Source organism: Chroicocephalus ridibundus, chromosome 6, assembly GCF_963924245.1.
Source record: "Chroicocephalus ridibundus chromosome 6, bChrRid1.1, whole genome shotgun sequence".
NCBI lineage: Eukaryota > Metazoa > Chordata > Aves > Charadriiformes > Laridae > Chroicocephalus > Chroicocephalus ridibundus.
The window spans coordinates 9802214-9828197 of NC_086289.1; the positions used below are offsets into that span (position 1 = coordinate 9802214).

The 25984-nt window shown below is 51.4% G+C and overlaps 1 protein-coding gene across 3 annotated transcripts; it reads right to left on the reverse strand.

Annotated features, from left to right (window-relative positions):
- Positions 1-2450: 2450 nt before the first annotated feature.
- On the reverse strand, positions 2451-22328 carry ADRB1 (adrenoceptor beta 1). 3 transcript variants are annotated; one of them, XR_010071622.1, is made up of 3 exons: positions 20961-22328; positions 18567-19229; positions 10717-18033 (listed from the first exon to the last, which is right to left on the reverse strand). XR_010071622.1 is itself a non-coding variant. In XM_063338862.1 (2 exons), the coding sequence occupies exons 1-2, from the start codon at positions 22239-22241 to the stop codon at positions 2895-2897; spliced, it is 1500 nt and encodes a 499-aa protein (XP_063194932.1). In that variant the 5' UTR covers positions 22242-22328; the 3' UTR covers positions 2451-2894. The 3 variants fall into 3 exon arrangements, 2 of the variants coding, with proteins under 2 accessions (XP_063194932.1, XP_063194933.1); XM_063338862.1 differs by lacking the exons at positions 10717-18033; positions 18567-19229 and adding an exon at positions 2451-3113; XM_063338863.1 differs by having other exon boundaries at positions 10716-19229.
- Positions 22329-25984: the final 3656 nt, after the last annotated feature.

Here is a 25984-nt window from a genome sequence, read left to right on the forward strand (position 1 = left end):
GAGAAGAGGAGGTTTTGGAAGGGCAGTTCTGGGCCACTCCAGGGATGGAGATTCCACATGGGAGCCAAGTCCCATGGGAGACGCAAGTCTCGTCTCTCCAAGACCCCTCAGACCACACGTGTGAGCTCGACAGCTTGTGCTGCCTTTAACATCACGGGTAGCGATGCAGCCCCCGCTGCTCGCTTCTGTCCATTGCACGGGGAGAGCAAAACCACAGGGAGGTGACACCTACGGTGACAGCTATAACCCCCTGGCATGGAGCCGGGGCTCTGCAGCGCTTTGGGTTTTATGCAGAGGTTGGCGGAGGTCGCAGCGGGCTGTGCTGCATTCCCCTCGCTTCGCAATTGCTCTTAAAAACATGGAGTTCAAGGAACATTTATTCTGAGCTCCATTCCCTGTGCTGCAGACGCCGACCCTGGCGGCTTTTTAAGGGGGATGTATCCAGTCCCTTTGGCTAAATTTGCTTCTGTGTCCTTGCAGCCAGAAAGTCCACCTGGTCTTATAGCTCATGTGCAGGATGTTTGCAAAGGCAAACGCTGTGCATCAGAGACACCAGAGAGAGCTGCAACCTACCTACCACGGCCTTCCATGCTCCTCATTCCAGCTTGCCACCAAGTTGGCAGCTAAAACTACTCTTGATATGCACTCACTCCTCCTGGAGGTGATACCGATGGCTTGGTAGAGAAATAATCCGTTTGAATTTCCCCATCTCCCCAAAAGTAAGGCACTATGTTTTGTTGTGTGACAAGCAGACATGGGATCTCTCCATGATGCCTTGGTGTCATCTCCACACACTCTGCCCCAGCCGTGCTGCAGTGCAAACTCGAGGCAGGGTTTGACTTTTGTTCTGGAAGCCAGGAGCAGCAGCTTTTGGGAAATCAGAGCAAAGAGACTGGTCTAAAGGCAGATGAGGACATGTGTCCCACCATGGTTTCAATGATAGTGAGAAGACAGGCCAGTGACCGAGCACCAAACTAGGTCAGGGAAGGAGGTTTGATTTCCCCTTGCAAAATGGGAAAACATCACAGACCACAAAGCCTTGCAGACCGCAGCGGGGTCAAATGCAGAAATGTTCCTCCTGGTGCTTGGTCCGGCACCATGGTGCAGTGCTGTGCTTCTGCACGGACTCAGCTCAGCTCCGAGGCCAAATGCTGCACGTGAGATGGAGCCACAAACTTCAGAACAAAGCTAAACGCAATGCACGGGTTTGCCACCCTTGTGCTCTGCGTGAGCATGAAAAGGCCATGCATTAATTCACACGGTCGTGCCGGTCGGCTCGTAACACAGCTTGGGTCACGGCCTGTTGGGCAGCTGTAACTCAGCTGTACTTGCTAGCTCTCCCTTCCCTCGCACGAGGAGCTGCCTTAGTCCATGGCTGCCAGCCCTCCGGCGAGAAGGGGTGCTGCTGCGAGTCTGAGGCATGTCAGACAAAGGAAATGGGAGGAAAATTCCTCAGTTTATCCACAAGGCCGGTTTCACCTGGCAAACTCGCGTTATTTGAAGTGCCACCTCTGCGCTGGCGTGGGCAGAGGGGGGAGAAATGGTGCTTTTTGCCGTCAGGTGGAAGGGCATCCAGAGCAGGGCTGAGGCCACCCTTTCTCCTTCTCACCTCAGGCTGTGGTCCCACAAGCCTTCCCGTATTGCACCCAGCTAATCTGGGGAGATGGGGGCTCGGGGAAGGGCAGTGCTAAAAAGCTCAAGTGCCTTCTCCCATTTGGCACAGTTCAGAGCAGGGTGCGAAGTGGGTTAACGAGCACGGGTAGCCTCTCAAGATGCTCTAACCCACCCCTCTCTCAAAACAGAAGCATTTTGTAAAATGCAGCTACTACTTGAAGTGACCCCACAGGCATTTTGAGATAGTCGTCATCATAGTCTTGAAGTAGTTGAACAGTTATTGGAACAAGTGCATGATAAAAGCCTTTCCACCCCCATCCCTCCCAGCACCACTTTTGGATCCCATGATTTCTTCCTTGTTTAAAATGATTCAGCAGTAGACTCTCAGATAGTCTCCGTCTGGTTAAAAATAGTCACTTGCCTCATATGGCTTTAGCGTGGTACTGTCAACTGTAAAATGTTCCACCTTCCAAAAAAGTAGAGTGAAAAATGAAAGTGAGCTTTCACACATCATTACTCTCGGCAGTTAGACCTCCAGAGCTCATTCCAAACCCATCAAAGGAGGAGAGGCGAGCTGGGAGGGTGGGCGAGGGAGATGCTCGCGTTACTGCCTGGTGCCCAGCGGGTCCTCGTGAAGCTTTGCCCCCTACGCAAAACCGACCAGGCTGACGGTTCGCTCATTTCCCAAAACAAAACGCTAGCTTATTTTCAAGAAACATTTATTTGTTGGATGTCTGGAATGTAAGAAGAGCTTAGTCATCGCAGATGGATGTCTCCTGATGTCTCCTGATGTCAGTTAGGGGAACATGCTCCAGCGAGGAACCAGTATAGCACAGTTAGCTGAGCCACATTCCACAGCCAACCCATAACACTGGGGCAGGAGAGCAGGAGAGCCCATCAGCCGTCTCACAGCTCTCGCGCTCTCTGGGGATGCAGGCCAGCGACGGGCTTGCACAGTGTGACCAGCTGGCCTAAACTGCATGTCTTTTGGGAAAAAAAAGGGTCATTTTATTGCAACAGTAGACAAACGGTGCAGATGGGTTATTTCACTTGGTTCTGTATTGCTTGAAGCTTGAATGTGTTTGCATTTGGGCCCAGCTGCTGGAGGGTGTTGCGGTGGGACCCCTCTGTCATCGAGGTGTCACAGGGTGGTGGTACAGCAGAGTGATAAACAGAAAGTGCTTCAGGTCCAGCCTACTAGGAGACTTCTGCAGCGTCCACAGTCAGCTCCTGGTGCTCCTGCCCGAGGAGAGGAGCGCAGCACAGGGGGAAAGGCTGAGCTACACTTCGTCCTGTGGCCCCAGCTCAGAAGGAAGAGCCAGTTGCGGCGAGCAGCTGAAGCATTCAGCATGGCTTCTTCCATTTACTGAGCAGCAAACAGCCTTGGTGGAGTTCACCTGCTCCCAGCACCGAAGAACTTTGGAGAAGCCAGAGGAGAGGCAGAAGTACCCGTCGCTTTTCACTGCACTCTTCACAACAGCAGAAGCTGGCTTTAGAGGCTGTACGACAAACTGCTGGTTAATACCCACATTAATTCATTTTTTCTCTCTACGAATTGCATTTGCTGTGCATGCCAAGCCATCCTCTGCTGTTTTCCTCAAGGTGATGTGCTAAATCCTGCTCCCTGGACTGTGGCAATCAGCTATTGCTGGAACACCATCAAGCTGCAGACGGCAGCTGTGGGGACCACAGGGACGCTGCATTGCTGAGCACCACGGTCAAATCCTGGCCAGCATCAGTGGGGCAGGACTGGACCACAGAGTCAGACCTCCCAGAAAGACCTAAGCGAGCCAAGCGCCGCAGCCTGCCCATGGCATCCCGAAGCCCCCAGGCGTCCCGAAGCATTACCTGTCACACCACCGCCTCGCCTCATATGGAGAACTCCATCGTAAGCACTTGCTCTGGGTCACTCTTGACAAGACAAGGGATGAGCCTAGAAATCAATTACTGCTACAGAGAAATGAGTGCTTTGAAGGAGTGCAGAAAGGGTCCAGATCTTCCAGCTTCGGATGCCTACTTGTGTGCAGGAAATAGCTGTGTTTATGGGAAAGGATATTTTTCACGGGCCATCATTTTAATGTGTACCAGGCCTCACACAATTTTTCTTTCCACTTATGATATTATGTATTTTATACGATAAAGTTTGAAGTGCGGCTTTTGTGCATGAATGATACAGTTTCCATAATATTTTTGTCATATGCAGAGACATTTTGTTTTGATCTCATGGGGCATGAGTCAACTCCTATTTGAGGCCCCTGGAGTTCTTCCAGTGACCTTCCCGGAGCTTGGCTAACTGGGCAGCCGAGGCCTGACGTGATGTAGGTGTGAGCTAGCACAACCTGCCGAGGTTCAGGACAGCTCAGAAGAGCAGCTCAATCCAAAAAAACCTAGGTCAGGAAATTGTACCGACAGCATTCAGCATGCTTGGTGGAAAAACAAAGCCTCTGCCCCAGAAATGCATATGCTGCAGCATCACGAGCCCCCCTGGACACACGGGCAGCAGTGGGTGTTCAGCCCTGCAAGATCCCCAAAGTTTGCCCATCCAAAGCAGGTGCTGAGTCCCTTAATCTCAAGGCTGCATGATGAGATTAAGGGCCTCCTTAATGTCCTTTGGAGTCCTTTGGCTGAGCTCCTTGAGTGGGACAAACCTGACCATGGGTTGCCTGGATTACATGGGCCAGGTCCTGCACCCTCACAAGAGCAGCAGCCCCGTGGACCCAACTTGGCTGCTCGGGAGTGCTGCCTGCACCGTGATGCACCATTGCACGGCAGAGCTGGGTTTGTGCTCTAGCACTGCTTCCCATGAAGACTCCTAAGCGTGCAAGGGTGTTGAGGTAGACCTCCAAGACACCCTCCCCATACAAGGGTGAGGTCCCACGCAAATTCAGGCAGGTGCCCATCCAGTATGTATGAAGTTTATCCCCCCTTCTTAAAGACTGTTGGAAGAGTCATTTCTTTTTCTGGTGGGAGCAAGTTTCAATGGGGAAATGGCAGGTTCCCCAGCTCAGCAAAACTCCAGCAGTTTGCCTCAGCTCAGAAAGATACCTCTGTCCTGCAGGGCCAGCAAGGAAGAGAGCACACCCGGACACTGGAAAACACACATCAGACCCCAAATGAGCAACAAACACGTCAGGCCCACAAAGCTACTCATTGAGTATCCTCACCGTTTACACGGCTGACACGCATCTCAATAGCTCTGTTACTGATGAAGAGCTCGCGAGGGGTGTTTGTGCCATGATGCGCAGCACACAGCATTTCTGTGGTCGCTCAGAAAGCGGTTGATGCCGTCAGTAAATGTCATTGTGGAGAGGTACAGAGCAGGGAGGCCATGAGAAAGGTCCAGCAGGTGGTAGCCTCTGCCTGGCTCTGCTGCCAGGGACCCGGCACTGCTGTGCAGGACGTGGGGCTGCAGCCCATGTCCACATGGGCAGCTCCTCCCCCACCAGGCCCACTGAGGAAATGGCACATGATTTGGAAATTAAGCATGTTGTGTTTATGAAACAACTCCTAAGAGTTTTTAAAAGGGACTAGCAGTGTTTACACACAAGCTGGACGGACTCTTAATGCGGTGCGTGCTCTGTTGTGTCAACTCCCACACCTGCATAAGATATTTTAAAAAAACCCCATGAAATGAGGGAGCCAAACAACTGTGTCTCATCAGTTCTGTCTTGGTGCTCTCACTAGAGCTGCATTGAACGTTTTTCCTAATGGAGCTGCAGGATGCTATGAAAAATCTCTCCAAAGAGCTTCTCTTCATGTCCGTGGTTAAGGCTGGTGAAAAGCAGGGTGCGTAGCTGTGAGGGAGCTGGTGCTGGGGCACGGTGGGGGCAGAGCTCTGCTCCCAGGGCTGATGGAGGGCTCCCCGGGAAGAGGGGGGACCTTGGAGGGAGTCCAAGCCTGGCAGCGCTGCAGCCCCCTGCCTGCGTGGCACAGCAAGGGGGGAGCTGCCGCTCAGCCAACGCCGTCCCGACCCCCTCCCAGGCAAGGAAGAGACCTGACCAGAGAAGAATGAACTCGAAGCACATTTTCTTGTGCTTCCCCAAAATACCAGAACTACCAAATGTGCTTTTCACAGATTATTTTCGTTCTCTATGCCACAAAGTGACTGGACCCCTTCTTAGCAACACGGGTTCTCCTCGCTTTTCTATCACTCTCAGAAGGTCCTGCCTGGACCTTGTTTGCTTGTAGGACGACACCAGGATTCAGTCCATATAAGGTTATTGACCTGGGAAGAGAAAGTTTCTAGAATTTAAGGGCTGGGCAACTTCTTGGAAACTGCCTTATCAGCACGGCTACAAGCTGGAGCTTTAACAACCCTTCCTGAGCTGCACGTCTCTAGTTCCTATTCCTGCAGATTGGTATTTGTCTCTGTACACGTATGCTTATTTTGCAACTTGGTATTTAAAACAGCTTGGGATCAAGATTGCCACAAACGCATGAAGCCAAGCTCGATCGCTTTGCTGTTACTGAAATTAGGTGTCGGCTATTCCTAAAGCGAACCAGTAAAGGGGAGCAGATGTCTGTGCATAGACACTGCGTAAAGACTGGTGCCACGAACCTCACACATCGTCCTCCTTTGCTGGTGGAGAAGGGAATTGCTGGGGGGGGCTGTGTGTGTCAGGGGTTGTTATCAGCAGAAGCAAAAGGTGGTAAAACAGCAACAGAGAGGCACTGACTTTGCATAGCAAGGAGTGTCACCAGGGCCCATGCTGGTCCCTACGAGCGATGGAGAAGGACTGAGAAGGAACGGATGAGTGCAGCACTCTGGGGACTTAAAACCTGGAGATACATGAAAGTCTGCTGGAAGCATGAAGCCGTGCTTACACAGGGACAGATTTGCTCTGAAGTTTTACAGGGAGGGGCTGGTTCACCATAAACCCTGGGGATCCTGCAGTGCCTGGAGCCCGGCTGGAGCTGCTGCCCCTCGTCCTCCCTCCCCAGGGCCTTGGTCCCAGGTTTTGGGGCGATGCTGCTGGCTGCTGCGGGACCGGGCAGTTTCTACCTTTCCAGGAGAGCTGTAAAGAGCATGGGCTTTGCAGCTGGCATCCAGCCCTCGTCCCCGAGGAGCACAGCGCAGGCCTGTGCGAGAATGGCAGGAGCCGGCCAGCAAAAGCCCTTTGGTGCCGATGGCTCCCCCACTGCCGCACTGTCCTTGCCAGGGCGGGCTGCTCCGCCAAGGCGGCGTCTGCCTTGGAAACACATGTCCACAGAGCCACGGACACCCAGCACCAGCAGCTTCACCTCCTGAATGGCTGCTCCCATAATCCTGTTTGCTCAGTCTTAGTGACTGAAGTGAGCCATAACGAAGAAAAACAGCAGGATTATCCTCCAGCACCTGTTCCCACTGAAAGGATTACCATAGCTGGCCACCCCGGATGACGACCTCTAGGTATTGCCATGAGAGCAGCCCGAGCGACATGGCAACCCACCAGAAGAAGACCTCCCTCCCCTTCTGGATGCCCCTTTCCCAGGTATTTTAGCACAGCAGCTGGAAGCCCCTCGCAGATGGAGGCCACTCCATGTGGATACAAGTGGCAGTGTTCGCGAGTCTCCAGCACACAGTCTTGGCTCTCCAAATAGCATCGCCTCCTGTTTGACTGTCTAACGGGGAGGTGGTGTGAGAAATATGGGCTGTAAGCTGCAGGGTGCAGAAGATAAACAGCAGCTTTAAAGCACTTTAAAACAAGTTGTTTTTCCTGCTCATCATTCCTTGCGCTTTTGCTGTTCAGAGCACAGGGTCTGACCCCCTCCCCTGACAACACATAAGGGCTCTGGTGTGCGGCATTTGCATCCACAATACAATGGTAGCTGATGTGAGAGCTATTTTACTGCAGAATGAAAACGTTTGATTGCAGAAAAAGAGATCTTCCTCAGAGCTGTTTACATGGGAAAGCAGGAAAACCAGAGAATGTCCAGAGACATTTTGGAGGGACTCAGCTCATCAATGGATGGGTAGCTGAGGCAACAGGAATGCAGCCCTCCTGTAGATGGAGGCCTTCTGTTTAACCTTGCCTTCCAGACATGAAATCTGTCCCACTGTGCCCTCGTGGCTTTCTTTTGGGATTGCCTTGAATATCAAGATTAGCTCACCACGGAGCTGCAAGGAAGGTAGTGTCCCTTAAGTGCTGCCGCTGCCCCAAGGCCTCCGTGACACAAGCTAACTCCTCCCTCCATCATTCTTCTCAAAAGCATCCTCCCATCCCTTAAGCAGAGACCTTGGTGAACAGATTACTGTAGTCACAGATGTTTTTTCTATAATGGAATGTAACATTAAACTAAACACTGGAACATGGAGACAAACAAAGCAAAAAAGTCAGGGGAATAATCCTTAGCTTGTAACGACTTTTGCAAAACATTGCTGAAATTAGGTTTCATTGGAATAAAAATGTATTTATCATATCTGTCAACACTGGAAAATTATGTTTAAATTAAAACTTTATTTTAAACCCTGAAGATGACCCAGAAGTGATATGACATTTATAAATAGCTTATAATACACCACCGTATAAAAAGTACATTTATCCTCTTGCTATTCAGTCAAATTCATTGTTATATATGAGATGGGAATTAGTTTTACCCTTCTGACTATCAAAACAGAGAAAAAAATTAAAACCACAGGGAGGAGAGCAACAACAGCCCACGGGTCAGAGTCTCCTGTGAAAAGGACCATAGGAAAATGGTCTCCATCGGAAAAGGCCACCCCAATGCTGACGCTTGTCTAGATCCGGGCCAAGACTAGGCAGTACCAAGCAGCAGAGACCTCTGATCCCCGCCGTTGTGCACAGGATTTCAACCTCTGATGTGCTTGAAAGCTGTTCTCAAGCCCTGAGCCAGCCAGCTCCCCATTTAAACTCGTTTACGCTGTGGAGGGGTGGCTCTTTCCAAAGTCTTCACCCTGTTGTTTTTGGCCGCTGCTTTGACAGGACGGCAGGACTGCAGACGACTTCTTGTGCCAGCTCAGCTGCAAAGCAAGAAATGTCCTGTGGCCCTGAAACCAAGCACTGCAAAGGCTCTTCTGACAAGGCTGAATAATGCATTGTATAAATTGGGCATAAGACTAACCATGCAGCTGTTTTACCTGGCCAGGAACCTCTGCAGGGCTGCTGATGCTGATGCTCCCTCTGCGTGCTCACCATGCTCCTCGTGCATCTCGGTGGCTCACGTGCCATGCTCACCCACCCAGGGTAGAGCCCACCTGGGTTCTTAGGGATGCTATCTGGGATCTCTAGCAGCCCGACTGCAACGGTGAGGATGCCTCTGCCAGAGGGGACCAGCGGCTGTCAGGTGGCAAGGGCTGACGCTCCTCCCCAACCCAACAGCTGGGGGGACCTCTTACAGAACCTCCTTTTTACCAGAGAGGGGATCAGAAATACTCTCCTTGGGGAGTTCAGTCTTTGAACCTCAGATAGAGGAGACTGCATTCCTTTATCTGGGCTTCATTAATATCCCATTAAAAAAGACAAATGTTCTCCTTTCTTGGGGCCAAGCAGACTCAGTGTGCTCTGCTGTGGTCGTGGCTGCGGCCATAGCCCAGATGGCTATGTATGTGGGGGACGGAGGCGATGGGCTGCGATACAGCAGCACAAACGCAGCCCATCGGGATGCTGGCTGGCTGTAGACCATGCAGCAGCCCGGGCTGCCACTCCTGCATGCAATGCAGAGGCCATCACTGAAGCGGCAGGGAGCCAAGGAGGTGACCCTGGATAATGCCATGAAGCTGCCCGGAAAGGGGAGATGGGAAGCTGGTGGGCAGAGCTGAGCCCTGGCTGGCAGGAGGCTCTGAGCAGCAGCCGGAGCTGAGCGGTGACATGGGGAGATAAGGCTCTTGATGGATGGACCTCAGAAGGCTTGAAGGTTTTTGTTCTGTTTGAATAAGCAGTCAAATATTCACACAGATAAGCTTCAGAAATGCATCTGATCTGAAGCCCTTTGTATCTTAAAAAGCAGGGCTGGAAATAGAACAAGAGAATTCCTCCAGGGCTTTGGTGGCTCCTGGGCTTTCCTTCACCAGCACCAGGCTGTCCAGACCTACGCATGCAAGCAAACCAACCGAGAGGACAGACCCTCCCTGAACCTCAGACATTCAAATGTGCCTGGGTACCAACCTCGCCCACAGCCCGGGAGATAGGGGAGATGCTCCTTCGCTTGGTCACTCTCTGCACTTTGTCATCTTGGTCCACATAGCTGCTATGGGTGGTTTAAAACGTTGTTGTTAAGGAAACGCCCTCACTAATATTTGTGTATATCTTAAGATATCTGTTGGCACGGAGTTTATAAAACGTTGCCTGGTGCCTCTTCGCCAGCAGAGTTATGCCCACACTGAGCATCTCGTGTGCAAAGATCTGCAATAACTACCGATGAATGGTTGCTGGTGGCAAGAGCAGCCAGCAGCACAGACGATCTTGGCAGACTCCTGTCCACCTTGTGCACCACACTCAGGCCTAGATGAGGCTGCAGGCAGCACCCAAGATGGCCAGCAATTATCCTGCAACTTTAAATTGCAGTGCTTGAGTGGAGTCCTTTTGGAGAGTGCATCATTTCCTTGGAAATGTATTTTAACGTTGTACTTTACTCCAGTGAGTTTCCTTGTACCTTAAGTTGTTTAAACAGTTTCTCATTATGCGTTTCCCATTTGGAATAAACACAGGCCAGAAAGGCTGAGGCACCAAGGCTGGTAGGAAAACGGAAATCCTGCTCCGACCATCCGAGCGGGCAGACAGCAGCTCCCCGGCTCTGGGCAGGCGCTGGTCGACCCGGTGAAGGTTTGGAGCAGGAAGGGGCAGGTGAGACCAGCAGTGGTTTCTGGCTCCACAGAAAGTCTTCAGGTGACCCCAACACCTTTCGGGTTCACCTTTGATCAAATAGGACTCCTGGTCAGTTACGTGGGGTTTCTGTCTGAGCATCCCCCCGGCTTTGGGGTGCCATAGGGGGGATCCAGATCCAAACCTGAGGGCAGAGGGGCAGAGGGCTTTCAGCAAGCCAAGGCAGTCCACCCCATCGAGGGTCAACTCATGGCTTCCCCTTCCCCTGTGTCCCTCCCCAGGCTTCCCGACTTGCTATTTATGTCTTTGCCCTAATGAGTTTCCCCGTCCTCCACCCCCCAGCTTTAACCTCTTCCTTGCCAAGCAGTGTTCGGAGTTTGCATGCGAAAGTTGTTTATGTTAAATAGCTTTGTAATAGTTTCCTCCTACACCACCTCCCTTCCTTCCCCAATAAAAAGCCCTACGGCGCGCTTGGCAAAGCCCGTAAACAAAGGAGTGGTTTGGAGACCCAACCAGGTTTTGGTGAACCCAGTAGGGAAATAATGTCTCTCTTGAAGGACGTTAAAGCCTGAGCTCATAATAGTAGGAAACTAGGGTCCACCCCAAGTAAGGAATTGCCTACTTGTGGCTACCTAGCATAAAATACAGATGTCCATGCAGCAAGCAGGCCACACACCACCATCGGACGTAGGGGGTTAACCTTGCATGTTTTTCTCACTGGTCTGGATGGCATTGATGGTAGCAAACCCATGCGTTCGCTAGGCTCCAAGTGCTTGAAGTTGTGAGAAGTGAGCAGGGAGAGGAGAGCGCACAAAGGCAGCAGTGTTTTGAACTCACCTAGACTGATGAACAGAAGCAGAAGGCAATGCAAAGCCATTAGCCTGCCTGTTCCCTGCAGAGGAAAAACAGGCACACAAAATCCAATTCATTATTCTCTTTCTTATTTAATGCTAAGTAAGTCGTTGAACTTTACTACTTGATCTACCCATTTTCTTTAGTAGTAGGGCTGCAGGAAATCTTCCTCTTCTCAAAGGGAGTTTCAAGTTTCTTGCTGATATCATGTAAAAAATACTTGGAATGTGTGAGTAAAAAATAACCGCATTTCAAAAAGAGCTTGAGCCATGCAGATGATAATTTTTCTCTTCTGAAGCGCAGAACTGAAGAGTGGAGGTCCCTGGTTGCTCGGAGCACCATTGTTCTCCTTCCAGGGCGTTATCTGGAGACAGGCCCTGCGATAGACCCCACTGAGGCCACCGAACGCCTTATCTGCTCAGAGTGCTAATGGCATGCATTTGACAACATCAACCATTTAATTTATGAGGTGCCTCGTAACGTAAGGGCAAAGAAATCCATACCATGCGAAAGCCCAAGCACATCCGGTGCAATTAACAAGCATCTGATCAAAGGCCAGCCCGCTCTACAACACGACTTTCCTAACTCTGGCTAGGTAGAAATGTTCCATCTTCCCGAAAGGCACCTTTGCAGATTTTGTACAGCGATGGCAGCGTTACATAATGAGAAATACATTAATGGAAACTATCCAGCACTGAAATTATTCCAGCATATTTATCACCGCATTCCTTCCTCCCTCCCACATGAGCGAGGAATAAAATGCACGGGAATAAAAGCGGTTAAACACCATCCAGCAGAAGACACAGACAATGGGGATTACTCACAAGTCACTAACAGCTCAATGGTGCCCGTCAGCGCTGGGATCCACACGAAGTTGTTGTGCAAACAGAGACGCTCGTCCTGGGGAATTATTTTTGCAACGCCTGTGGCCCATTGCCATGTCACCCTCTTGCAGTTGGGGACAGCTTAGTGCTGTCACCTGGTACCTGAGTTGCTCTTTCAGCTCCCCTGGTCCAGATCTCTGCCGAAAGTTGAGGAGTCTGTCCCATCCTCTTCACCGTGGTCTGGCTACACAGCAGATAATCAGTTTTAAATCATGTTTTTATTCTATTGCATGAATATTTGTACAAAGCTCTTTTTTTTTTTCGGTTTTCACGTGCAACAAGAAGCTCAATGGCTAAGCCACTCTGAATATAATATTCAGCGTGGCGCCTGAAGGGAGGGAAGGTTTAGGTGGCGAGTCCTGCTTTTCCGGTGCAGGTCAGGCAAAACGACAGGCCAGAGGGTGCTGGTCTGGGTCCCAGCTTCTGCAGCATCACCGCCGGGCACAAGGTTTGTGATCACAGCGACGGATCCAAATCAGGGCTGCTACCAAAACACAGTCTCAGCCCCATCACTCTGCACATTCCCGTGCTTTTCAGCCCGAGGAGCCCAGGAGGTTGCACAGGTGGCAGAGCCGGTCTGGGCAGCGGGACACGCAGCGGAGGGGAGAGTGCGAGCACCAGCCCCGGCTTGGATGGGCTGATGCTGAAAACTGCAGACACGTGTTCACCCCGCTGCCAGCGAGCTGGGAACCGCCTGGCAGCGAAACAGGAACAAAACCTCTCCTGTGGATGCTCTCAAGGTGGTTTAGCCCAGTGTTACAATACCTGTTATTACTGGCAATTACAGCAGTGCCCAATATTACCTAAAAGCTCCAAAAAACCTGAGTATGTGAGGCAAGCTGATTCACGAGCAGATCAGATGCTCTGGTGTCGGGATCAGGGATTTTGGGTGCACAGTGGTGTTGCGGATGTCCTACTCTGGTGATGGGAACCTGCCAGGGCACCAGTGATGCTTTGGTCAGGGTGGGGGGTGTCAGGAACAGGTCCCCTCCTCACCCGTCCTGCATCCCCCTCCCAGCTGCCTGCCAGGGAACGCATCCCGCACCCCGCCTCCTGCCAAAGGGAAGTCAATTGAGATTTTATTTGACGGCTCCCAGGTGAGTATTTAGGGGAAGAACAGACAAACAGAACACCCCTCGCTGACGGCGAGCGGGCGAGCTGATGAACAATGGGAGCTCTGTGGGACATCTCCCCGTTCACCTGCTCCAGCCCCAGCGGAAGCGCTCCTCCCTGCGCAGCACAACGGCGGGGCGGCGAGCCCCGAGGCGGGGGACAGGCTGGCACACACCTTCGTGTCGCAGAACACCACTGGGGTCCCCTCCGAGACAGGTGAGAGGGAGGCACGTTAAGCACCCACACGGGAGCAGAGGGAGGGCGGCTCTGGGCACCGTGTTTTCTCTTAACCAGCTCTCTTTAAATTTTGGCCAGCAAGCCCTGTTTAAATTTTACCACCTGTCAAATCTTTTGTCACGAGCTGTTGTGCTGTCCCTGCAGTTTTCCCTTACAGCAGCAGGGTATTCTGCAGCCGCGCTTTGAGGGCAGCTGACAGCCTCTGAGGGGACACAGCGCTCGCCTGGCCCCGAAAAACGACTTGTTGGTAGCCGAAATATTTATACAGCCAGCAGCTCCTGAGATTTTGAGCTCCTTAATGCCTCTGGTTGCCTCTTTGGTGTATACACTTAAATCTACCTTTCAAAGCATTGTGCCAACGAGCTTAAGACCAATTATAAAAATAATTTTGGCAGGAAGAAGTCTAAATATCACGGCTTTAAGAGAGACACTGGGCCAGGCATACAAAGGTACACCATTGCCTAGAGACGCACAACAGTGGCTAATGGCTGGAGCATTGAAGTAGTAGAAAATCCTCATTTAATCTCATTAAGGACAACAGGATTTGGTGCATTACACAGGATCGGAAAGGAAAGGCATATCATTACATCTGAGACGAGCTGCTAACCGCGGCAATGGCAAAAGTCTGGGTGAACTTCTGTTTTCTCCTTCAGGTTGTGGATCTGGAGGATAGGAACAAGTTTCCTATTTGTTTGGTACTTTTGCACCTTGGTGCAGCTGGTACTGATAACTCCGAGCATCTACCCTGGAAGGAACAGGTAGGACCAAACCGAAACACTGCCCGGCGCCTGGTACCATTCACGTCTGGATGCCGACCGCTGCCAGGGCACAGCCAAAAACCTCATGCTGCTGCGTGCTAGGGCCGAGCAAGCCAACACCACCATGGAAAACCTAGGAGCTGAGATGTCTCTTCTCCCAAGTAACAAGTGATGGGACAAGAGGAAATGGCCTCAAGTTGCGCCAGGGGAGGTTTAGATTGGATATTAGGAAAAAATTTTACACGGAAAGGGTTATCAAGCATTGGAACAGGCTGCCCAGGGAAGTGGTTGAGGCACCATCCCTGGAGGTATTTAAAAGACAGGTAGACATAGTGCTTAGAGATAAGGTTTAGTGACGGTTTTTGTCAGAGTTAGGTTGATGGTTGGACCAGATGATCTGAAAGGTCCCTTCCAACCTCGGCGATTCTATGGTTCTATGATTCTAAGCCAAAAGGGCAGTTTGCAAAGTGAACGTGCGTACCGAGCTGCCAGTGTCTGTGAACCAGGAAGCTGATGGCCAGTTTACCTAACAAACCCGAGCACCCTCCCAGAATCGGGCCCGATCCTGTCTCTGGCGCGTGCAGGAGGCAGTGGTGACTCAGGGGAGCGGGGCGGCCGGCGGCCTGCACCAGCACGCCTGGCACTGCCGCGGCAGCACCCTGTGCCCTGCGGCACCTGCCGCCCCCAGGGGCCACTGGCACCTCCTGTGCTGCACCGCCCAAAGAGGACAACAGCTCCGGGCTGCGGGAAAGCTCCAGGCCCTGCAAAACTTGGCATGGAAGGGGAGATGCTAAGGGGGAGGCACGTGTCCTGAGGGCCACAGGTGGCCAGGAAGCAGCAGAGAAGCTGCTCAGGTGTGCTTCAGTCTGCTGCTGTCATCCAAAAAGAATAAGAAAAGCTTTTAGGCATGTCTGCGGCATGTTCCAGCTGCCAGTCTCTTGGTGGCACAGTCCTGCATGGGAAGTGCCTTACCCCTTACTCTTCTTAACCTGCCTTTCTATAGTGCATCCGTCAGGTGCATCCCTATCCAAACTGCTAAGGCTTTCCAAGTAAAAGTGGGAAAGTATGGCAAAAGATGCCCTGGTTTTTGCTGTTTGCAATGACAACCCCGGATTTCCTTGCCAGCATCACCTTTTTTATCCTTTTCCCATCTCGGTCACTGTTTCGAGGGCAGTTTGACAGCCTGGAGTTACCGAATCGCAGGAATAAATCACCTGCTGTTACCACGGCTGCTCCTCGCGCACGGGCAGGCGTACACGCATCGCAAACGGAAAGCGTATCGATTTCTTCTGCGAGGCGATTATCACAAATATTGTTGACCTTACATCATAAGTGATTGTTTATATAAAGAGAAAGACTCCTTACTTCCTCCTGGGCCCTTGGGGAATTTGGCAGGCTCTGAAAGCGAGTCAGTGGCGCATAGGGTAATGCTCCTCGGGGGGAGTGTGCTCAGCGCTACTGCAGGAGATCGTATTAGTGCTTTTGACACGATCAAACAGAAAGTTCCAGCTGAACAATGAGTTTTGAGGACGAAAAACGAAATGTGAAGAAGGTGTGTACGTCTCCGTGAATTTGCTTCATTTCACTCGTTCATGTGGCGGCAACAGAACTATTTTTAGGTCTAATCCTTCAAACAGAACATGACTTCTCCTTTCTGATTAGTACAAAGCTGGCTGCTAGTCAAAGGATAATTATTTCCCAACACATCACCTAACACACACCAGCAAACAAAACACTCATTATTTGAGCTATCCAACGTTAACTGTTGTTTAGCAGTTAACATTTTCTTGACAGCTTTGAATAGGACTAATTGCTCCAGCTTCATTAACAGAGGTCATTTGCTGCTGGTAACAATACTTTTCGGGAGATACTCTCTCGTATGAGATTAGATTATCAGGTCAAATTCTGCTCCCAGTGGCAATGATGCCTGACCGCATTTGGCCTCAAGAAAGTCTGCTCTTTCGGTTCATGGCAGCACAATTTCCAGCCCCGCAGCTGATATATTACATAAAGGAAGTGAGTGCACTCCACCGGACGGGAAATTATAATAAATTAGGAAAGCGTGCAGCACAAGGAAGGTTTGCAAAATAGCCACTTAAAAGTTATTAATAAAACCTCGACTACAGATAGGGTTTAAAGAAAAAAAAAAAGTCAAAAGGAAAAAAAAAAAAAAAGCAAGCTGATAAAGAAGTTGTCCTCATGCTTGAAAACATGTGCATACCCAAAAGGGAAAGCAGCGTTTGCAGACAAACCGGTGCGTGTTGTATCGCAAACCCCTGGCTGATGCTGTCAAACCCGGCGTGTGCCATGGGCACAGTTCCGATGACAATTTTAAGCCACATTTTTTGCACCTAGTTTCATTCGTTCGTCAGTTGCTGCTTGGAGCTACAGTCAGGTAACGCTGAGGGCCGCGGTCTCCAAGCGCAGTGAATTTGCCGGGGTGTTTTTGCACAGCCCTCGCGGGCCGGGAAGTCCTTCTGCAGGCGCTTCAACAGCCCACCGTGTGTCTGAAACATCCTTAATGTTCCCCAACAGGCGGAAAACTGAAGCCAGGCTTCCCACCCGATGCATTCCCACCTAAGCCCGTGGAGAGATGCAGCCTGCTTTTCAGAAGTGCTGAGCAAACACGGCTTGAAGTGCAGCCGGCGCCTTTGAGAATCAGGCACCTCGCCTGTGGAAGTCTCAGACGCCCTCGCCAAATAATTTTCTGGGAGTGGATTTCAGTTTTACCTGTGCCTCCCTTTCCTGCAGGCCGGCGGCTCTTTGCCGTTACTTTCCTGCCCACGTACGTGTGCAGCCGCATGCCCACCTCCTATACTGTCTGACTTGCAGCTCCAATCGCTAATCCATGTCTGGTTTTCGTCAGACAAAAAAAAAAAAAAAAAATATTCGTCGTGAGCGTTTGGCTCATCGCCTCCGGAGTATTTCAGCTGCCCCGTAACACTTTTCAGAGTATCCTTCTTCTCCGCGGAGAACAGCCTGTTCCGGGCGTGATCCACGGCAGACTGCTCGCCAGCAGCCTCCCCTTCCTCGCACACGTGCCTGCCATATGTCCTGCTCTGTCCGCACCGTTACTGTGCCACCGCCTTTTTTACGCCGCGCGAGAGGGACCAGTGTCCGCCATCCACCCTGTCAGGTGAATCATCTTAGCTGTCTCCGGAGGGACTTAACGTGCCAGCCTCCAGACCCTGCCAGCAGGTCCTCGACTGGCCAAAACTCACCGGCGGACAAATCCTGACCACTTCGCTCCCACAGCTGGACCTGCTGAAGCCAATGGGCCAAACTCATCCTACCTTTCACCTTCTCAGTGCCATTACACTCGTCCAGCAGAAGCATGACCCAGCGCAGCTATTCGGCAGGAGAAGCCGAGCAAGTTCTGGCCATAAAATTCCCACCTAAGTTGGAGCCTGTCGAGCCAAAACTTTCATCACTTTTTAAAGTCTAAGGACACGAGTGTTCGGATGGTTACAATTAAGCATGATTTATGAGACGAAGAGCCAAGTCCATTAGATTATCCCACCCCCCGCAGCAGGCACCGCGCTTCCCCAGGATCCAGCCCCCTGCCGAGGATGGGGGCTCCGTAGCCACTTCAGCTCCCAGCCGGGCGCAGGGGACGGATCCTGCCCTGCTCTGCCTGGCAGAAGGGGACGCTGGCAGGTCCTGCCCCGGCTCCCTGCAATCCCCAGGGCGCAGGAGAACCTCAGGGCTGCCTCCCCTCCCGTCCCGACCCCGACATGCGCAGACAACATCTCGCCGTGGTCGCCGGCATCAGACACCACCATTCTGGGCACCCTTTTGGTGCTGTTGTCTTTGCTGGAATCACAGACAAAACCAGATTAATAAAAAATAGCAAACAATTTGGTGGCAGAGCCTACTTCACTTAGGACCTGATCTGACATCACCCCCGCATTTTAAGGAGCTCATTTCACTGTTATCAAGGGAGACATCATTAACTGCAGCTCACATCAAACCCCAGTAACATCAATGGAAAAGTATTATTTACTTCCCTGGTCCCTTTATTTTGTGCTTACACAAAAAGCATAACTTTTTTTTTCCCCCATAAAGTCCATCATTAGAAATTGCAAAGGGCAAATTCCTTAATTTTTAAAACGAAAAAAAAAAATGAACAAATGGTTTCCAAAAACAAACCGTTGGCCACCATCCTAAAGATCTCGCTTTGGCAAGTGCCCTTCCTGGGAGCTGATTTCTAATTTAACTATACTTCTGAGCTTAATAAAGCTAAAAATGGCTTCACTTTTATTCCACGCTGCCTTTTTGTTGCTCTATCTGCTGTGTATTCATTGCAGTAACGAAAAACTTTATGAAACCACAAGGATGCAGCGCACCTTCACGAAGCAATGAAAGAAGAAAATCTTTTGTCCCGGGGGTGCAGATCTAAAGCCCCTCTGCTCACAGCACCTCCTTGCTTGGGTCAGTCCGCAATATAACATTCGGTTATCATGATCTGGCCCCCAAGGAGTATGTGACTTGTCGGCAGCACGCTGAAGCCACGCTGCACGTCACCATTAGCTTTACGATCCACAAACTCGGTAGTTTTATTCCACCCAGTGACACAGAAGAGGTTTCGGCAGTGTTTTAAGTCTATCCCAGAGTCCGATCCTGCTCCGGTTGTGCCCCAGCCATTCCCTCGGAGGCTGTTAACTCCTTTTTTTTTCACAGTAAGAGGGAACCAAAGTCTGGAGTCCCGCGACTGGCTGCCCGGCTGCCATCTCCCCTTACAGGGCACGAGCCTCCTGCGGCTGCTTTTCAGGCAGGGGTCTCCCCCGACCTCCGCGCTCGGCACCGGGACCCGACCCCACCGTGACGCCCACCGCCCACCTCGCCCGGGCAGGATCAGGCCCACCGTCGGCACGAGGCAGACTTACTTGTGGGGCGGCAGGTACCACGTACGGAGATTTCTTTTCTACTCGAGACCATTTCTAGCTTTCAAATTAAGCATCCTCTGTAATCTTAAATATTCTGGTCTCCTGACTCCCAGACGCGTACTCCTAACAAAAAACAAACAAACAAGCAAAAGAATATATTCCAGAAAGGAATAGTTACAGAAAATGAGTGTATTCATTATCAGACTGGAAACACCTTGTCTTCAGCCATTAATTTTAAGGGAAGTCAGCAGACTTCAGTGCAACAGGAACACGACCTTATTGGGTTTCAAACACGTTTTTTACAATACCGTGTCAGGAAAAGCCATTAGATAGAGTTATATTGGTAATCTGAGCCATCTTTGGAGAAAAACAAATGCTGTTCTTCCCATTACAGGTAGGTATTGTTTCAAAACCTATAGAGACACGCTCGCTTGTGCTGCAATGGTATTTATTGCACATAGACCAATTACTTACACAGTAGTAATTTGCACCGGAGTATAAATATGTTATAAAACACACACAGAGAGGAAAATGGAAATGACACACAAGTGCTAAAATAACAGCAGATTCACGTGGGCACTTGGAAACAAAAATAAAAATAATAGAAGTCCCTTAAGATATTTTAATTTATAATACGGATATATTTACAGTACCTTCATAAAATAATATAAAAAAAGTCACTTCTCAATAAAACTATAACAGATCAGACAAAACCAGAAATCAGTTTCAGGGTCGGTGTTACTCAAACCTCCGTTTCATTTTTAATTTGCGCGTGTGTATGTGTGTGCAAGTAACATCTTCAAATAACTTTACAACTCTTAACACTGTGCAAAAAAAACGGCTTTGTTGCCGTTTTTAAAAAAAAAAAAATGTGCAGTAATTTTTTGTTGCTGCCAGGATTTTTTTTTTTTCTCCCCCGTTCATCTGTAATTACAATGAACGAGCTGCAGAAGGCTCCTCACACACCTCCCCCCCACCCCCGCCTTTTCATAAAATACTATTAGCGGTATGTAAATATGCTGTTTAATATAAACATGGTCCGTTTATTCCCCTGTACAATATGCACAGTTTGAGGTAGAAGTTTCTCAGCCTGACTGCTATTGTCTGGCCGAAGGAGATAAGCACAGTAACTCACTGCTGGCTGATGCAGAGGGAAAAAGCACACGAGTGTGGGTTGGGGTTTTTTTTTTACCCCCTTTCAAAATACACCCGTGCTCCTCATTACTCCCTGTTTTTCCCCACCGCGACTCTGAGGAAGAGGGGAGCGCAGCTACCCCGAGCTTAACGCTCATCTTGCCCCCGGGTCTCTCTGCCCGGAGCACCTGCAGCACGGACCCTGCGTCTCCCCAAAAACCCCCCCGGTGCCGGGGCTGAGGGAATGAAAACCCGGGGCACCCGACAGCCCCCGGCGAGGTGGGGGACGGCCGAGACCCTAGCCGCAGCCGAACTCGGCAGCCAAACACCGGCACCTCCACGCTCAGGTTTGACCACCAGCACCGTCCTGGGTCAACTCACCCGAGCGACGGGCGCTTCTGCCGCAGCCCCTTTCGAAAGCGCTTCTCCTAAATATAAGCTGGCTATCTTTGGGTTGGGCTGTTTATTTTCTTTGTTCTCTGGTCAGTGGGTTTCCTGTTTGCTGTAGTTTCGGATGAGGTATCTCGTACACCAGTTCACCTGCTTTTATTCCTAAGTAAACACCCGCTCTCTCCCAGCTAAGCCAGGCATCAGTTTTGCTTGGCACTAGCTTTATGACCGGCCGGCTGCCGGGGATTTGTCTGCTCCCGTGCATCTCCCTGCCTGCCTCTCCCCCTGCCCTGGCTCCGACGCAGCCCCCCACGTGTCCCTCCCCTATACCTTGGACTCCGAATCGGACGTTTTGCTATTTCTCTCCTCCAGACTGGACTCGCTGCCGCCCCGCGTGCCCCCGTTGCAGTCGGACCAGGTCCCTCCCAGGCTGCGCTCGGGGGAGCCCACGGTGCTGATGAAGCCCCCGGGCAGGCGGGCCAGCTCCCCACCGCTGGCGTGCAGTCGCCGGTCGGCTTTCCGGGGGCAGCAGAGCAGCCTCTTGAAGGCCTTTCGAAAGTCGGGGCTGCGGCAGTAGATGATGGGGTTGAAAGCGGAGTTGGCGTAGCCCAGCCAGTTGAAGAAAACGAAGAGCCAGTCGGGCACCAGGTCCCTGTTAAAGACGTTGACGATGTTGACCAGGAAGAAAGGGAGCCAGCAGAGGGTGAACACCCCCATGATGATGCCCAAAGTCTTGAGGGCTTTCTGCTCCTTCATGGCCATGATCCGGGAGGTCTTCCGCTTGCTGGCTCGTCCGTTGCCGAGGATGGGCTGGTGGTGAGGGTGAGGGGGCGGGGGCGGCTGCGGCTGCTCGTGGCTGCCGTAGAACCGGCCCTCACACCTATCGATCTTCCTGATCTGCTCCTTGGCCTCTCTGTACACCCGGAGGTACACGAAGATCATGATGAGGAGGGGGATGTAGAAAGAAATGATGGACGAGGCGATGGCGTAAGCCCTGTTGGTGACAAAGTCGCAGCAGCCAGGGTCCTGGTAGCACTCCAGCGCCTGGGGGTCCTCGTCCCGCCACCAATGCATCATGATGGGCAAGAAGGAGACCAGGGCGGAGATGGCCCAGACGGTGCAGATGATGCCCTTAGCCCGACCCTTGGTCATGAGGCTCTGGTAGCGGAAAGGCGAGGTGATGGCCAGGTAGCGGTCGATGGCGATGACGCACAAGGTCTCGATGCTGGCCGTCACGCAGAGTACGTCCAGGGAGGTCCAGCACTCGCAGAGGAAGGATCCCCAGAGCCAGGTGCCCCGCACCACCAGCGTGGCCCCGAAGGGCACCACCAGCAGCCCCATCACCAGGTCGGCGCAGGCCAGCGAGGTGATGAAGAGGTTGGTGAGGGTCTGCAGCCGCTGCGTGCGCCCGATGGCCGCGATCACCAGCACGTTGCCGGCCACGATGAGCAGCACCACCAGGGCCATCAGCAGGCTCATGCCCACCGCCCACTGCTGCGACAGCACCTCGCCCGCCACCTGCCTCCCCCCCGCCGGCGCCGCCGTCACCCCGCCGCCGGCCACCGACCGGTTTTGGGGACCGCAGTCGGGCGGCAGCCACCCATCGCCCATGGCCGAGCCCGCGGGCAGGAAGGCGGCGCTGCCGCCGCCGCTGCCGCCGCTGCCGCCGCCGCTGCCGCCGCCGCCGCCGCCGCCGCCCCGGGCTGCCCGCATGGCTCCGCACCGCCCCGCCGCCCCGCCCCGCCGCCCCCAGCCAATCGGTATCGAGGGGGCGGGGAAGACACGCCCCTCCCTGCCTGCACCCCTGCCTGCAGCCTGCCCGGCGGCTCCTGCCCACAGACACGCGCCCCCCCCCCCCCCCCGGGGCCACCCACCCTGCCAAAGGCAGGGTGGGTGGCCCCGGGGGGGGGGGGGGGGGGCGCGTGTCTGTGGGCTCCTGCCCGCATCCAGCACCGTTGGCATCATTCTCCATGGAAGAACCTATGGACGCTCATCACTTACAGTGATGGGACGAAGGGTAGGGGTTTTCAGCGGAAAGAAGACAGGTTTAGATCAGACACCAGCAAGGAGTTCTTTGCTCTGAGCGCGGTTAGCGGAACAGGTTGCCCAGGGAAAGTTGTGGACGCCCCATCCCTGGAGGTGTTCGAGGACGGGTTGGATGGGGCTTTTGAGGAACCTGGTCTAGCAGGGGGTGTCCCTGGCCAGGGCAGGGGGCTTGGAACTAGATGGTCTTTAAGATCCCTTCCATCCCAATCCATTCTATGGTTCTATGTGTGTCCCCTGCCCCAGCCCAGAAACACCCAGAGCCCCATGTAAAACCTTCTGGCTCAAGGGATGGTGCTACCAGCGCCGTGCAGGGGCTGTGGCTATGGCTTCTCCCCTTCGTGAGCCCTCTCTGCTCTGTCTTCCCCAGCCCTGCCACACCAAGCCGCTGCAGGGCTGGGAGGTGGAAGTCCCAGTTCCCGTTTCTGTCTTTCCTCTGGTGCATCGAACAGATCTCTCTGGACTTTTAAAAATGCAGCCAGACTATTACCCAGTCTGGTCAAACCACACCAAATCTAGGCACTGCTCTCCGTATGAGTGCTGTTATTTGGTAATGAGCAATAAAGCACACGAAGCGTCCCGGGGCTGTAATGCTCAGATAACGGACTCTGAGCAAATCCCTGGCCGCCTCCCATCCACTTCCATGAAACCTGCTGCTAGGAACTACTTGGGCTGGATTTTCATTTACTTGCTCAGCCCTCTCTTCAGCTCCAGAGCTGGAAGATTACTCTTGGGTGCATTTAACTGTTTTACTCCTCTTTTAAACCTCTTAAAATAATGGGAAACAGCTGTTGGGTAAATGAAAGTGAGGTCCCCTCTCTCCTTTTTTTTAATCATCAGCATGTCGTACAGCAGCACCAAACGTTCCCCACAGCAGCCTGGGAGCAACTGGAAGGCACAGTTATTGTTTTTTTTTCTTTCCCTATATATATATTTATTCGGCCAAGACTGCTCTGCTGTTCCAGCTGGACCGTAAAAATCCCTTCCAGGCTTAGACTTGATTTACAAGGTCGCAACCTAGGAGCTATTTATTTATTTATTTACACGCTGTTTATTTAACCTGGGCTAAAGGCCACACACCAGCTCGGACCTGCTGCTTGGCAAACCGTTCCCCCGCGTTCCCATGGAATTTGCTTTGCTGCTCGTCATCCGCTGGACCAAAGCATGACCCTCTTCGGTGGGAAGGGCGGGCGGCATGGCATCTTCAAGAGCAGAGGGAGACCTTATGCTGAATACAAGGCAGCAGGATTGTGGCTGGGAATATTTACCCAGGACTAGTATCTGTAATACCGATTTAAAAAAAATAATAATCTGAAAGCAGGTTAAGAGGGAGGAACTTGGGGATAGAAGCAATTTTGTATTTTCTACGTCTAGCTGGACCACTTAAAGTAGGTGCGAGCCCTGCGGTGCCTCACCACACCAAAGCCTTCACAGCTGAGACTCTCGGATGGACTTTGTGAATGTGCATAGTCCATTTTAGTGCAAAATCAGGCAGATTAAAATCTGATAAAATCTCAAATACTTTTCCAAGATGACACTGACAGTGGGAAGCAGGGTTGAGGGTACCATGTAGCTGCTTTGCTTGCTATTCCTGGAGCATCATCCATCTGTCATCTGTTCAGATCCATTATTGCAATAGCATCCTTATAGAGTTAATTAAAAATGTAACCTAATCAAATGCCAGCTCTTTGCCTATCAAGCTGTCCTGTCAGATCTCCAGTTGGAGACCCTCATCCCACTGTAAGGTTAAAGGTTGGAGAAGTAAAGGAAATTACTAGCAAGCGTGCAATAAACCAGAAGATGCGTAATCATGCATTGCTTCCCAGTATCTTTGTTGGTTCAACAAGCATCAATCTGGAATGCCAGATCAGAGCTGGAGCCAGAATGTCTTTGGGAAACAATGCATCTCCAAAGGAAAAAATAAGCAAATTTATGATTTCTGTACAGAACATCCCTCTGGTCCTCGCAGCACAGAGCAGCCAAATAATCACTGTAGGCTTAACCCCTTTCAGAGCGTTACCTTTTGCAAATCTCCTTTAACTCAGAATTTCCTTGGTTTTTTTGAATTTCAGACAGCTCCTTCACATGATTGTAATATAGCTCTTTGCTTGCATATTATTTAAGGCCATCAGGTCAAGAGAAGAGCTCTTGAATCCATCTAGAAATGGATTGTTTCTACTTGCTCTCCTGACCATAGTTTTTAATGAGCAACTAATTTATTTTTTCCCTTGGAAGTCATTAAAAAAAAAAAGCCCAAACTCTCAGTAGTTATTAGGACAGATCAGCCTAATGTTGCACAGAGGATAGCGGATAGTTCCGATTAAAATCAAAATGTATTGCATTTGAGGAACCCTGTTGGCGTGAGCTGTGAAGCTTCAACGTTTCAGGACCTGGAGTAGGTTATTGAGGTATATTTTTAAACGCAGCCCTTTGAGATGCTTTGCACAGCTTCCTGCTTGTCCTCTTGCCTCTCTCCATGCGAAACAGATTGTGAGATGAGGGTCTGTTGCATGGGCATCTACGTACACGCTGCTGCCCTGGGCAATGTCAGCAGCACCAGCAGTGGGGCAGGAGACTGGAAAAGGACTGGGGCTGTCCCAGTCCTTTCTCGTTGCAGTGGCTGGGGCAGCAATGGGGGCAGTGGATTTGCTGTTGCCAGCTCTGCCTCCTAGGGACAGACGGGTGACTTGCTGCCGGAGCCCATCCCTGGATCTCCAGGGATGCTCTGAGCTCTGCGTACCGCGTCTGGGCGCTCTCACGTGGCCTGCGAGGTTGGTTGGAGAGGGGGATGTTGGCAGAGAGGTGATGAACGTTTACAGAGGTATGGTGGGGTTAGCTGATGGGGAGAGTGAAGAGACAGTTTTAGCTTGTTGAAAACATAATCTCTTAATGTAGTTGGAGGAAGAAAAGATTGTCAGGGAGCAAGACGAATGATTTAGATGAATACAAGGAGATTTAATGAGTGGTAATGTGATGAAAGGGAAAATTTGATATGAATATCTGAAAGAGCTTTTAGGACATCAAACCCATTAGGTTGCCAGGAGTAGCAGTGGCTGTCTCATCACTTGGGCCTTTATAGTTAGGTTTGAAAAAACTCTAATTTTCAAATTTGAATCAGATTGCATCATGTCTAAGATCTGGACTTTCCCAGCTCTTACTTTTAGCTTTAACATGGCTTTTTACTGTATCTCAGCAACTTGGGTCTTGACAAATAGCCTTCAGTTTTCCCCACGCGAAGAAAAATAAACTCTGTCATCTGTGTTACTGGGTAACCAGCTGGATTTCAGGAAGCTTTACTGGAGAAATGAAGT